The 12,423-nt window shown below is 39.4% G+C and overlaps 1 protein-coding gene across 1 annotated transcript in view; it reads left to right on the forward strand.

The window, feature by feature from the left end:
• Positions 1-12,423, forward strand: part of CD2AP (CD2 associated protein) — a 135,764-nt gene that overhangs the window by 92,944 nt on the left and 30,397 nt on the right. Inside the window, exons 4-6 of the mRNA XM_009289011.1 lie at positions 2,558-2,658; positions 7,267-7,390; positions 9,919-10,103. Of these exons, the coding sequence (XP_009287286.1) occupies positions 2,558-2,658; positions 7,267-7,390; positions 9,919-10,103 (410 nt within the window). The remainder of the gene's footprint in view (positions 1-2,557; positions 2,659-7,266; positions 7,391-9,918; positions 10,104-12,423) is intronic.

Raw genomic sequence — 12,423 nt, forward strand, 5'->3', positions numbered from 1 at the left:
CATCCCCCTGGTGGGGGGTGAGGGTGAGCGAGCGGCTGTGTGGTGCTCAGTTGCTGACTGGGGTTAGACCACGACACCAGGGTAGCAGGTACAACTTGGTGTCACTCTGAAGTGCTCTGGCTGGTCTCGTCCTCCTAGAGGAAAATGGTGTTCAAGCACCTTCCTTTAAGCGCACAACTGTTTACCTGGTGCAACGACAATCTCTGCGTTTCCATTTTACGTGCTGTTCCCTCTTTCCTGGAAGACTGTTTAAACAGCTCTTGCAGATCCTGTTTGCTCTGTGCCTGGGCAATTGCTCACTCCCTTCAAAAGGTTTCCAGTGCTTAGTCGTCTTTCCGTTTCTGGTTCCTAACCGGGTAAAATGAGGTTTACAATGTTAAAAACAAAGTTAAGCTTCTTTAATAGCAAGTTTCTAGTGTGCGGTGAGGTTGTCTCTGCCTGGGAAGTCCCTTGCGTTGTTCTCATGTGCAGCTCTCGCTGAATTCAGGCATTTTATATCGGGTGAGTAGTAAGCTGCAGGCAGTATTCCTATCAGTTAGATGGCTGCCTTTATTCAGGAAAAGGAAAATACAGAAGGTGTGCTAAATTATGGCAACAAAGGGCTAAATTTGGTTTACCTTGTACAAAACAAATAAAACCTGAAGCCATACAAGTTGTTTTGGAAATGGACAGAACTGCCTGGGGGCTGCCAGCCCAGCAGTCCTGCAGCACCTCGTGAAGCTGGACTGGTGTTTTCTGAGCCGTTTGGTTAGCTTCCTAGGTTAATCTAGGGATTTTTCAAATCTGAAAGGCAGTACTTCCTAAACTCAGTATCACTGAAAACAGACGTCAGGTGAGAGAGAGGTCTGGATGTGAAATGTATCTGTGGGTTTTTCTCCCCCTCTTCCCCATTTAGATAGAATTACAATATGAAAAGGAATGCTCAGATCAGATTTATACCAAATGGCCGTGACTTTTTAATTTGCCTTTTTTTGGTATCAGTTAATCTCATACAAAGGAGGAGCCCTGAAAGCGCTGTAGGAGGTAGTAAAGGCCAGTGAACCGTTTATTAAAATTATTGTTAACCGAACGATCCCTCTTGGCTGATGTATGAGTTTCAGTGGAGTTAAGAAAGGTGTATTATGTGGGCAATTATGTGTTATTAGAAATAACCCATAGAGCTTCATACTTTTGGTTTATTTGCTTCCTGCCCCTTTTTAAAAGCTCTTTAGAGCACAGACCATATACCAGCCTGTAGAAAATTCTTGATTTGGTGAGCCCTTTCTGAGAAATTTTAGATGCTGAATATTACTCAGATGCCTGGTGGGTTTTGTACTGAGGACGGTGGGTGTGGCGGTCTTTTAAATGTCTGACTTTGGGCTTTCAACACTGCTATAGTAAGACAAGGATCAATCTTAGAGGCAGTATCTGTGTTTTGAAATGTTTTTACCCAGCTAATCTTAATTGCTGAAGCTTGAGTATGGAAGGACTGCAAAGTATAAGAGAGAGTATGGGAATTACACAGCTCCTACAAGATTAAGCTTTGCCACTTCAAGCTTTTGATTGATATTTTCACTTAAACTGTTTTTGAGGAGGATAAGGGAGCACGTGTGGGTCATAGCTCAGGATGACAATTGCCTTCAAAAGCGTGCCAGCTCTTCTGTTGTGGAAAAGGTCTGAAGGCATGGCCTCTTGTTTGAAGGAGAAAAGCCTAAACTCTCCGGGTTCAGTAGCAGCATCACTCCAGGGTATGTGCAGCGTAATTGGGCAATGTAGGTTCACACTGCTCTGGCTGGAGGGGTTGCTGGAAGCCACTTCAATGCTCTCCCCTCTCGGGATGTCATTTTGTCTTTTTAATGCCTGCAAAGCGTTAACGATATGTGGCAAACATCTAAAGACTGCACTTTATTTTGATTTTGCCTTTGTCAAACACTGCTAATTGAAGCTTAGGTTGAATTTCTTGACTCCTTACTGGTGCTGAGAAAAGAGAGGTTTTTTGCATTCATAGACAAAAATGAGTTTGGATTTTGAAATATGAGCCGAGCAAATGTTAGCATTACCTCAGACCTGTAGTTAGCAAGGTCTTTGTTAGAGGGCAGAAAGGCTATCGGCAGTTCAGTGTTGTGCAGAACAAAACATTTGTTATTTCTTTCAGGATTGCTTAAAGACTGGAGGCTCAAACTTGCACATTTTCTTCCAAGCAAGTGCTAACACTGCCACTGGCAGTGGTTGTCATTCTTGCAGATTTCAGTCAGGAAATAGCTAGAAAATCATTGTACTGGGGATTTATCTGACTTGCTTGTGTCAACGTGTTTTTTATAGCATGTTGGTAATTGGCAGGGTAGTGTGTGTTTGTAATTGGCAGTCTGTGAAGCTTGATGGCTTTCAAGCTCTGTCTAAGATACAGCTTGCTAGCCTAAAGTGACCCAAGCAAACTGGAAAACCAGCAGCAAAAGCTACATCACTTTTTGGGATGGCTTATGGGTGTTCTGGTCAGATTCGATCCTCAGGAGCTGAGTGTAGGAAAAACAGTTTTCCTTTGCAAGCGTTCTTACTTTTGCCATTTCCTTTGAATCAGGGTCCAAGAAACGGCAGTGCAAAGTGCTCTTTGAATACATCCCGCAGAACGAGGATGAGCTGGAACTCAGGCTGGGGGATGTGATTGACATCAATGAAGAGGTAAGCTGTTTTAGAGAGCCAATTGTCTCTTTATGTGGCCAAAAGTCAAATTGTTTTTTTGGCTGATTACTTGAATTACAAGGATGTTGGAAAAATAGCATGGGAAGTAGTGTTTTTGAAGCTGAAGCTAATAGTTTAGGATTTCTTTCTCTCAGGATCTAATCTTAAATCAATGAACACTAGATGTTTAGGGGAAATATTTGATCATTGCAGCAATAAATTGTGATCTGTTAAACTGATTCCTTTTTCAAAAGTCTTTTCCTGTTCTTTGGCCCTGTCTCTGTGATCCTCACTTTTAGGATGCTTATGCTAAAACTGTTTGACCAGTTTCCCTTAAGTTGACATACCCTAACTTGATTTAGGTGAAAAATGTTATTTGACCTGATTTTCCAGTTTTGTCCTTTCTTGTGAAGTCATTAAAAGCTTTGAACCAATAGTAACAGTATTCAGTACAAAAACCCGTACCTGTAGTATAATATACTTCAACTCACTTGCACAAAAATATGGAACATTAAAATGCACTCAGCAACATGCTGTTATTTCTATTGCCTTCATTTTCCCCTGGGTAGGAAATGTAAAGATCTGTCTTGATGTTCAGAACTTGATGGCAATGGCCCATGTATCTGAGAGGGGCTTTAGGGGTAGGGGATTCTTTTCTTTTCCTACCTACATGCTTCCTTGATATCTGTTCCGTTCAATAGCAATTTGTGTTGTGGGAGGCTTGAATATGTGGAAGGAGTGTCTCTTAAAAGAGCTGAATCTGTCGGGGAACTTGTGGAAAAGATCAGAACGATCATGGAAGGAACCTTTTCAGAACTAGGTGGAAAACTTCTGCACGGCGTGCTCGGACCTTCACAGGTGCCATCTCTTCTTATTACCTCCCTGAGAGTCGGAGGAAGGAGAAGATCGAACCTTTCTTTCTAGCCATGTGTCTGGTGGTGCTTTTTAAGTAGCTTTGAGACTGTGTCTTTTCAGATGCATGACCTCTTTTGAAGAGAGTGCTAACTCTCCAGGATCCAGACAGTTGCCAGAAAGGACTTTTCTGTTCTGCTAGCAAGGAAAAAGTTATGCTTTTAGATGCATTTGCACTAGTGACTTCTAGAATTTATCTTCGAATAAACAGAGCAAGTGACTTGTAAAACCTGCTCGCTAAAATCACAGTTTCATAAATACCATTGTGTGTGGATGTTTTGTAAAGGAGTGCTCCTGGATAACCTCACCGGTTTAATCTGTGGATAGTGCCTGTACACAGCAGTCATGACTTTGGTCGTGCGTGAGCATTTACAAGAGAGAGCATGTGCAGTAAACTATTGCAGAAGTTGCTGTTTTGGGTCGCACATGTGAACATCTGGAATTATTTTGGGAGGGGTGTTCAGTGTGATGTATCAGAGATGACCAAATAGCCAAACAGAATAAAAAGATCAAAGCATTTCCTCATGTGGTTTCTTAAGGAGACATGGATTTTATTTTATTCCTTTAACTTTTTTTTGATCAGTCCCCATGCTTCTTCCTTTCCTAGTGATTTGAAAATACATATTTGTAGTACCCAGCCTTTGCTACTTCTGAGAAAAAACGTTAATCAAATTTTTAGGCAAATGCTACCAGGTAGAAAAATATTGCAGCTAACTACTAGCACAGAGCTCTTTGCACATTGTTTTCATGATGGTCTAGAATAGACTTGACAGGTGTAGGCTAGGTCTGCTTCACAAAACTGTACTGATGGACCAGAAATGTGAAGAATGGTAGAAAATACCATCCATTGGTTGTGCAATATACTGGGATAACTTGTCTTAGGTAATTTGTCTTCACTACTGTGAGGCGATCTTTGCTTCCATTTATATCTAAAAGATGCTATTTATATATATATGCAGATAACTTGTAACTGTTACTTCAATGGAAGATAATTTGGTCACTTTTTTCGTGGGGAAAATAAGGTAAAATCAACTCCACAAGGGGATCGGTTCTGCCAGTTACCTGAGAATAATTCAGTATTTAGCCCTTGCAATTGTTTTCATAAATTGAGTAGTTACAACTGACACTACTGATCATGAAATCAAAGGTGGAGGCAGATGGGTTCAGAAATTAAATGGCTAATATTGAAGAGAGCAGGCTACAAGGATCAGAAGTAGCTTTTAGGGAAGAAGGCTCTTGTGCTATGTGCTGGCTGAATCCACAGGGTTTTTTGTTTATAGAACATGTGAGTTTTGTGTGCAAAACACACAACAAAGTGCACGTAATAACTGTATCATTGCTGTAAAACTTTTGTTTCTCCTTCATATCTTCCCCCTGTCAGATGCAGCACTAAATAGCAGATTTATTTTTGCAGTATTACATTTGTAGTATTTGCATGCTGTGTTATCAAGCATAATCAAAATTCATGACTCAATTAGCGGAATTTTTATTAAAAAAAATAAATATCAGGTTGGCAAAACTGCTTGTTTCAGCCTTCCCCCCCCCCCCCCTTTTAAGCACCCTTGTTTAGAAGTGTGAGATTTCCTCATCTTATAGAAATAAGTTGATGGAATTCACACTCAAAAAAAAAAAAAGTACCGATGTGCGTTCCAGAGCTGTAACTCCCTCTTGTGGAAATTGTATCACGTGGGAAGATTTTGAAATGGAAGATGAGTTGTGAAATTGTCATCTGTGTTGCTAGCACCCAGAGATGTGCAGATGCTCTCCACCAAAGCGTGTAGAACTTCTTTAACCTGTTTATTAATATCGATTAAAGATACCTTTTCTGGTAATACAGTTTGTATATAGTCAGTTTTTTTAAAGACAGTTTGGTGAGGAGGCTGAAGCAAGTACACTCAAGAAATTTGTTTTATTCCTGTCTGTCTCTGAACTGGCATCGCTTTGCCTTGCAAGTCTGTAAAGTGCTTTGCTGACCATATTTCTTGGCAGAAGAATAAATAGACGGTTGAGTTGCTTTCTGTATCGTAAGCATTAAAAGTCCCTTTCTTATGGCTCTTGGGTGTAGTATGGGTGAGTCAAGGCATTTGAATTTTAGTTTTCTGTGATGTATTTTGTAAAGCACGAGGTGCCGGAGCCTGGTCACCACTTGTCAGGGATCTATGCTTAAAATTTGTTTCAGAGGACCGGAGTCTGAATTTGAACCATCCACAGCAAAGCTATATTTGAGCACCAGGATGTCTTTAAAAATAACAGTGCTCTTTTCATTGCCTGTCTGTCTCTGTAGCTGCCAGGTTTTGCATGCGTTCTGGTTGCCTGGAGGTAGGCTAGTGTTTAAAAACTATGCCTGTGTGTCAGGCGTAGTGAACCTACAAAACAAGGCTAAAAAAAGATAATGTAAACAACTGCTGTTGTTTTGGTTTTCCCTGTTGCTTTTCTTTCTTATCTAAAAACAGCTTTCCAGCCCCAAAACAGAGCAGTTGAAATTAAATATTTTGAAAATTTATCTTAATTACCATTTTTAAGTAGTGCTCATTAGGCAAATACATTTGATTTATTTAAGACATTTTGAAAACTGTTCATAAATTTGAAGAGCACAATTCTTACTCAGTCTTCTGGCATTGTTTTACACCTTCACCGATGCATGCCCAGCTTTTGCTTGTTCTGCTTTGGACTGTGGGGAATTCCTGATAAACGTTCCATTAAATTTTGGAGTATTGCGGTGTAAATGACACACCAGGAATCCAAGCACATAACTGAGCGTTAGAGTTGTCATGCTTCCTAATTCTTGAACAGGTTTATTTCCAGTGCAAAAATGAGTTGTTTTGTGAATAGCAAAGCCAACAAAATTTGGCATCCAACAGACTTCTATCCTTAGGACTGCTCTGTGTGCCACCACAAAATCCTTGTGTGTCTTGGCTACTGTCGTTGGCTGGCCAGCTCTGATGGGAAAGTATCTGTACCTTCTGACATGTCTAAAGCTAGTCATATGCTGTTCAGCCAGTTGCCTCCTGCTAGAAAGAATGGACAGCTTAGTTTTCCATTCCTCTGTGATGTCCTTAAGGATTTTTCTCTGTTCTATCCAACATTATCTGTAGAAATTATATCTTTGAAACTTGTGTCTTTTGATCAGAATTGTTTGAAGCTGTTCAATGGATACGAGGCCAGTGTGAATAGGACTGCTGGAAACTGGACAAGACAGAGAAAAAGACAGATGGACAGCAAGAATACATAAAAATTTCCTTAGAAAACCAGGCTAAAAGTTGCATCTTTATTTCATAAACAGTTTTAATATTTTTCCCTGCCCACAGCAGGGGGGTTGGACTAGATGACCTTTAAAGGTCACTTCCAACCCAAACCATTCTGTGATTTTCTTCTTCTGTTACATGTGTAATGCCTGTTATTCTGTCTTACCTTTAGAAAGCTGATGAACATTTTGCTGCTCTTCTGGATTAATTGGCATGGGGCTAGTCTCGTGTTTCAGGATCATTGCTGTAGTGATAGAAGTGACAGTAAATTATTTTCTTGCTCTTCTTTTTGCCTACTGTTTCTACATCTTTGGTAGGTTTCTTTAAAGAGAAATCATGGTCATTTGAACCTTCCCAAAGTTGTTTGTAGAGTTTTATAAGTGAAGTATGGATGGAATTGATAGGAATTTCCTTCTGCTTTATTGGTAACGTGCAAAATATTTCTATACAGGTAGAAGAAGGCTGGTGGAGTGGAACACTGAATGGCAAAGCAGGGTTGTTTCCTTCAAACTTTGTGAAAGAATTGGAATTGACAGATGATGGAGAAACACAGGACACTCTGGATGACACAGGAGGTATTCTGTTTGTTGTAAACCCTTAGCAAAGTCATTTTAGATCTCAGGTATAGTTTGGAGTATTATGGTTGTAGTACAACAAAAATTGTAAAAAATTCGAGCTTCCTAAGAATGGTAAGTATTTAATTTCATTCTAGAAAATATTGATGCTGAGTATGAAGATACCTGTCTTGCTCCCAATACACTTCTAATAAAATTGCAGTCAAGGTCTTGATCTTGCAAATGTATATTCTGCATTTTATCACTAGAAATCTTATCATATTCAGTGTTGAGCTTTTTTTAGTATTGGATTTGAAGTTATTCTTCCGTTTAATAGCTTTTTTCAGTCTTATTCTCACAGACATGAGTTCTCTAACATGGAAAACTTAAGCGTTTAACCATGTCAGTTGAGAATTAAAACTTGAATTGAATCAAAACAGTATAGAGACCCTCAACTTAAAATGAATCCTGGGAAGGGGGCCCTGGTTCTTTATTATGTTTTAATCTAACAATAAAATGTTTTTAAGGCAGTATTTCCATTTAGCCGTTCCCTTGTGGCTATGATATAGCTCGGGCAGAAGCAGATGGTCTGTGGCTGAACAGTAGTTGAGTGCCGAGTGGTGCCAGGCAGGTGCATGCTTTACAGGCAATTACTTTGTTCCCTTAAAACTGCACTTTAGAGGCATTCATGCCTTCATAGACAGTTTGAAGGCTGGGGACTTGTGATATGATACTGCTGGAATGGGAGTGTTCTTTGGGAACAACATCTTAATGTGAGTTAATCGATGCTTAAAGACAGCTGTGTAATGTTCAAGGGAAAAAGTGATCCTCCCCCCTCCCCATTGTAGTAATGTGCACCCTCATTTACAAGGTGTTCAGTATTGATTGTTTCTAACAAGGGTTTGCTCAGGGATAGGAAAGAAAAGTCTGGCTTGTTGGTTTGTTTTGGTTTGTTTTGGTTTTGGGTTGTTGGGGTTTTTTTTGTAAATTGTGGAAGTAATTTCAGTAGTGTAAAACAAGAGTTGCTTGACTTGAGCAGTCCGAAATAGCTCAGTGGCTATCTCCTTGGAGGTAAAGTTCCCTGAGTTTAGTGGGGTCTGGTGAGATTAATTTACAAATGGGTATGTGTTGGTCTTAATTCCTGAATACTGAGATTAGTGGGACTGCACAGTAATTTGAAGTAATTGTATTTTCTGTCAGTAACTAACAAGTTATGATTTTCAGCCCCTCACACCCCCAGGGGTTTTATTTAATGCTCAGTACTTTCACAGTCAGGATCTCAAGTATCTGCTAGTTCTTTCCTCACTCCTGGGAAACAGTAAATGCCCCATTCACTGAGCTATGGTCTTTCAAACATGCAACCTGGACTTTTCTCATCAATGAAATTTCTAGCTATCCTTTTAGATATCGAAAAGGGATATAACTAAGTGAAGAGTAATTCAATGGAGAAAAGGTGAGAAACTGAAGTCAAGAGGCTATGTAACTTTGTGGTATTATCGAAACCCCTTAAATTTATGGTTGAGGGAAGAGGCTTTAATCTTTATTGCAATTCCCAGGGATGCATACGCTGGGAAGAACTTAACTGACAGGCTAAAAGATGTGGAGGCTATTTTTAACTTGGTTTATAAAAGCTGTCTATTTTCACATGACTATCTCCTGGAATTCTGCATGTGGAAATAGTTTGCCCGTGAATACTAGTTTGTAGGTTTTAACAGATTTGACTGTAAAATAAAAATTAAAAAAAAAAAAAAAAAAAGTTTTAAAAGCTCCTAACACCTAAATTAAGTTCTTCTCTGAACTACATTTTTTGGGGGTGGATAAATGTTGTCCCTTAAAACTGAACAATTAAAAGAATCTTAAATACTTTTTATCTACCAGTGATTAATCTCAAACAACTATACCTAATTTGAATGTTTAACTCATTTAACATAGGTTTTAAGGGTTATCAGGTTAAAAAGCTATTTAAATAAATTTGCAATAAACTCTTTTCAGGTATTTTTGATAGTGCATTTTAAGCAATAGGAAAATTTCACTTTGGTGCCTTGAGAGGCATCACTCTACTACTGAAACACGCTGTTTTTTCCTGTGGCTGTGGTCAGACGTGGTAGAAACATGGTAGGACTAACTGTGGACCTTTATTGATTATCACTTTCAGCAGCTATAGCTGTGCAAATGACAAGCTTTTAAATGTTGGACTAAAAACATGTCTTCAGAGAATGCGTAAGCAATGTTTCATAAAACTAATGGAAAACATAACATTGACGTTTATAGACTGTGGAGCCTGCGTGATAATTGAAATAGCAAGAAGTATTAGTGATCTAATGACTTAGTTGCCAGAGTATTCAGTCCAATACTGGTGTCACTTCAAATGGTCTTATGTTAAATACACAACTAGAACAAATGTGAGGTATTACAGCTACAATAATGTTCCTAGAAAAGCTGTTTAGCAAGAGCAGTGCACACAGCTGTGTTATTCCACTTTTTTTTTCCCAGAAGAGCAAATAATTTCAGATATTAAAACAACTTTTTCTTTCTGTTTTTACTTTCAGAGTCTGTTTTCAGTGGTCCTACCTCACCTGTGGTCTCTCCAGGAAATGGGAATGAACCCGGATCTGGACCAGCACAGCCAAAGAAAATCCGAGGTATTGGGTTTGGAGATATCTTTAAAGAAGGCTCAGTGAAACTGAAGACAAGATTATCCAGTAATGAATCAGAAGATAAAAAGCAAGATAAGGTTTGTAGCAGTTCATATTGTTATTTTTGGGTTTCCTGTAAAAACAATTTAAAAGACGTGGAATCTGAAGACATAATATCTTACAGATGCTGAATACACTGGCCACTAAAATTTGTCAATATCGTTCCATAATCAGACCATAATCATCTCACAGAGCTCTTGCTTATAAAACCAAACAAGCCTCCTCAAACTTCTTTCATAGTATATTTAACATTGATTCCAAAAGGTCTATTCAAACGTCTTGGTATTTAAAACATTAGAGAGGAAAAACCAAGCTGATATAAAAATTGTCATTTCAAAGCCATGCGGTGTAAGACATAATAACTTCTCAAACACATCTACAGTACAAGGTCTCTCATAGTTCTCTTTGTAACAGACTTTGTATACAATCTGGGACAAGATTGTTAGGTCTTCCTATACAAGTTAAACTTGGCCTTCAAAACAAGGAATATCTTGGGGTTTCTTTAGGTTTTGGTTTGGGTTTTTTTCCCCAGTTTTGGTGGGTGTTGAGATTGTTGTTCTAGGTGTCAGCCGTCATTACCAATGTAAATGTCCTTCAGTGAATGCTGCCAAGCTTTTGGCTTTGATGTCTTAGGTTAATGAGCTACATGAACTGCTGATTGTGTAAGCCTGAAAAAGACTGTTCTACAATTTTGCATCCTCTTTCATTTTCTTTTCTCCTTTTTTATGAGTGAGTGGGAAAAGGAGCACTTTTATCCTCTATATATCAAACTTAAAGCTTAGGAGAGAGCAGATAACGTGATGATAGCGAAATTGCTTTAGTTTGAGTTTTATTTTGATCTGAACCCAAGTGTGCTCTTATCTCTTGGAAGCACAACAGCGATGTTCAGTCCTTTATCTTGAACTTATGCATTGTTTATACCAAGAGCTTATGTATGGATTTTCAGCTTTTGATGAATTAACAGCAGCTGAGATAATCCAGTGTTTCACTTTTTAGTCAAGTGATCAATTTGAGAAAGCTTTTAAAACCTTTGTTCAGTTTCAATTTTTTGTCTGTGGGTTATGGTCATTAATGCTGTTTTGCTGACTGATTTGCTTTCCTCTGCTGCTATGGAAATAATTGTAATGGTGTAGGGCAAAAGGTGGGGTGAGTCCCTGGGGAGACGGTAGGGACAGATACTTCCTCGGATGTGTTTTCCCTCCGTAGCGGTGCTCATCCACCCATAGACATGGTGTGTTGAATGTGTTTTCCCTCCATAGCAGTGCTAAGAGTGGTGCTCATCCACCCATAGACATGGTGTGTGTCCTCTTTGTTTCTGGTCCAGCCAAAACATCAGATGATTCAGAAAATGAAAGTTACAAGAGTGTTGCTTTCTGTTTAAGGCTCCGGGAACGTTATCTCCTAAGGAAGATGTTGTTTAGTTTGGAGAAGAGAAGGCTCCAGGGATACTTTATTGCATTCTTTCAGTATATAAAGGGGGCTTATAAGAAGGATGTAGACAGACTTTTTACCGAGGCCTGTAGTGACAGGACAAAGGGCAATGGTTTTAAACTGAAAAAGGGTAGATTTAGACTGGACACGAGGGAGAAATTCTTTATGATGAGGGTGGTGAGACACTGGAACAGGTTGCCCAGAGAAGTTGTGGATGCCCCATCCCTGGAAGTGTTCAAGGCCAGGTTGGACGGGGCTTTGAGCAACCTGATCTTAGTGAAAGATGTCCCTGACCATGGCAGGAGGGTTGGACTAAATGATCATTGAAGGTCCCTTCCAACCCAAACCATTCTGTGATTCTGTGAAGGCACATTGATTTTCTTTGGTTCTCTCCAGGCTTTGTCCCTTGAACACTCCATCTTTGTGTGAATGCTGTTAGACTGTGGTTTCAGGACCTAGCTTTCAATTTGCTTTCTTGTCATGAGATCGTTCAAAAGTGTGTTTCCCTACTTTCTACCTTGTAACTTGGGAGTATAAAGAGCCTATCTAAAGTATGTTCAATTAATGTGACGTCTGCTCAGACATTTTGAATTGTGTTATGTGACTGTGTATAAACACTTAAGATATGTTGGCACTCTGTTTTGTTAGTTGGCTTGTCTGGAAAGTTGTTGTAGGCCACTTCTCAGCAAGAGGGGAAATGAAGTGAGAAAACAGTTCTGCATAGCTTAAAGACAATGAAATAAACAGTTGAGTTTAGCACTTCATATTCCACTTATGCTTGTTGCCGAAGTCATCCTAAAGGCAGACAGACTTACAGAATAACGTGGAGAGCCCTAGGGAGAAAATTCTCATGAAGGTCTTGCGAAAATAGATGGCTTCTTTGGATTTGTGCTCAACTCGCTTTGGAGTTAGATGGAGGGATGCTGG

The sequence above is a fragment of the Aptenodytes forsteri genome, unplaced genomic scaffold (assembly GCF_000699145.1).
Source record: "Aptenodytes forsteri isolate BGI_AS27 unplaced genomic scaffold, ASM69914v1 Scaffold57, whole genome shotgun sequence".
Taxonomy (NCBI): Eukaryota; Metazoa; Chordata; class Aves; order Sphenisciformes; family Spheniscidae; genus Aptenodytes; species Aptenodytes forsteri.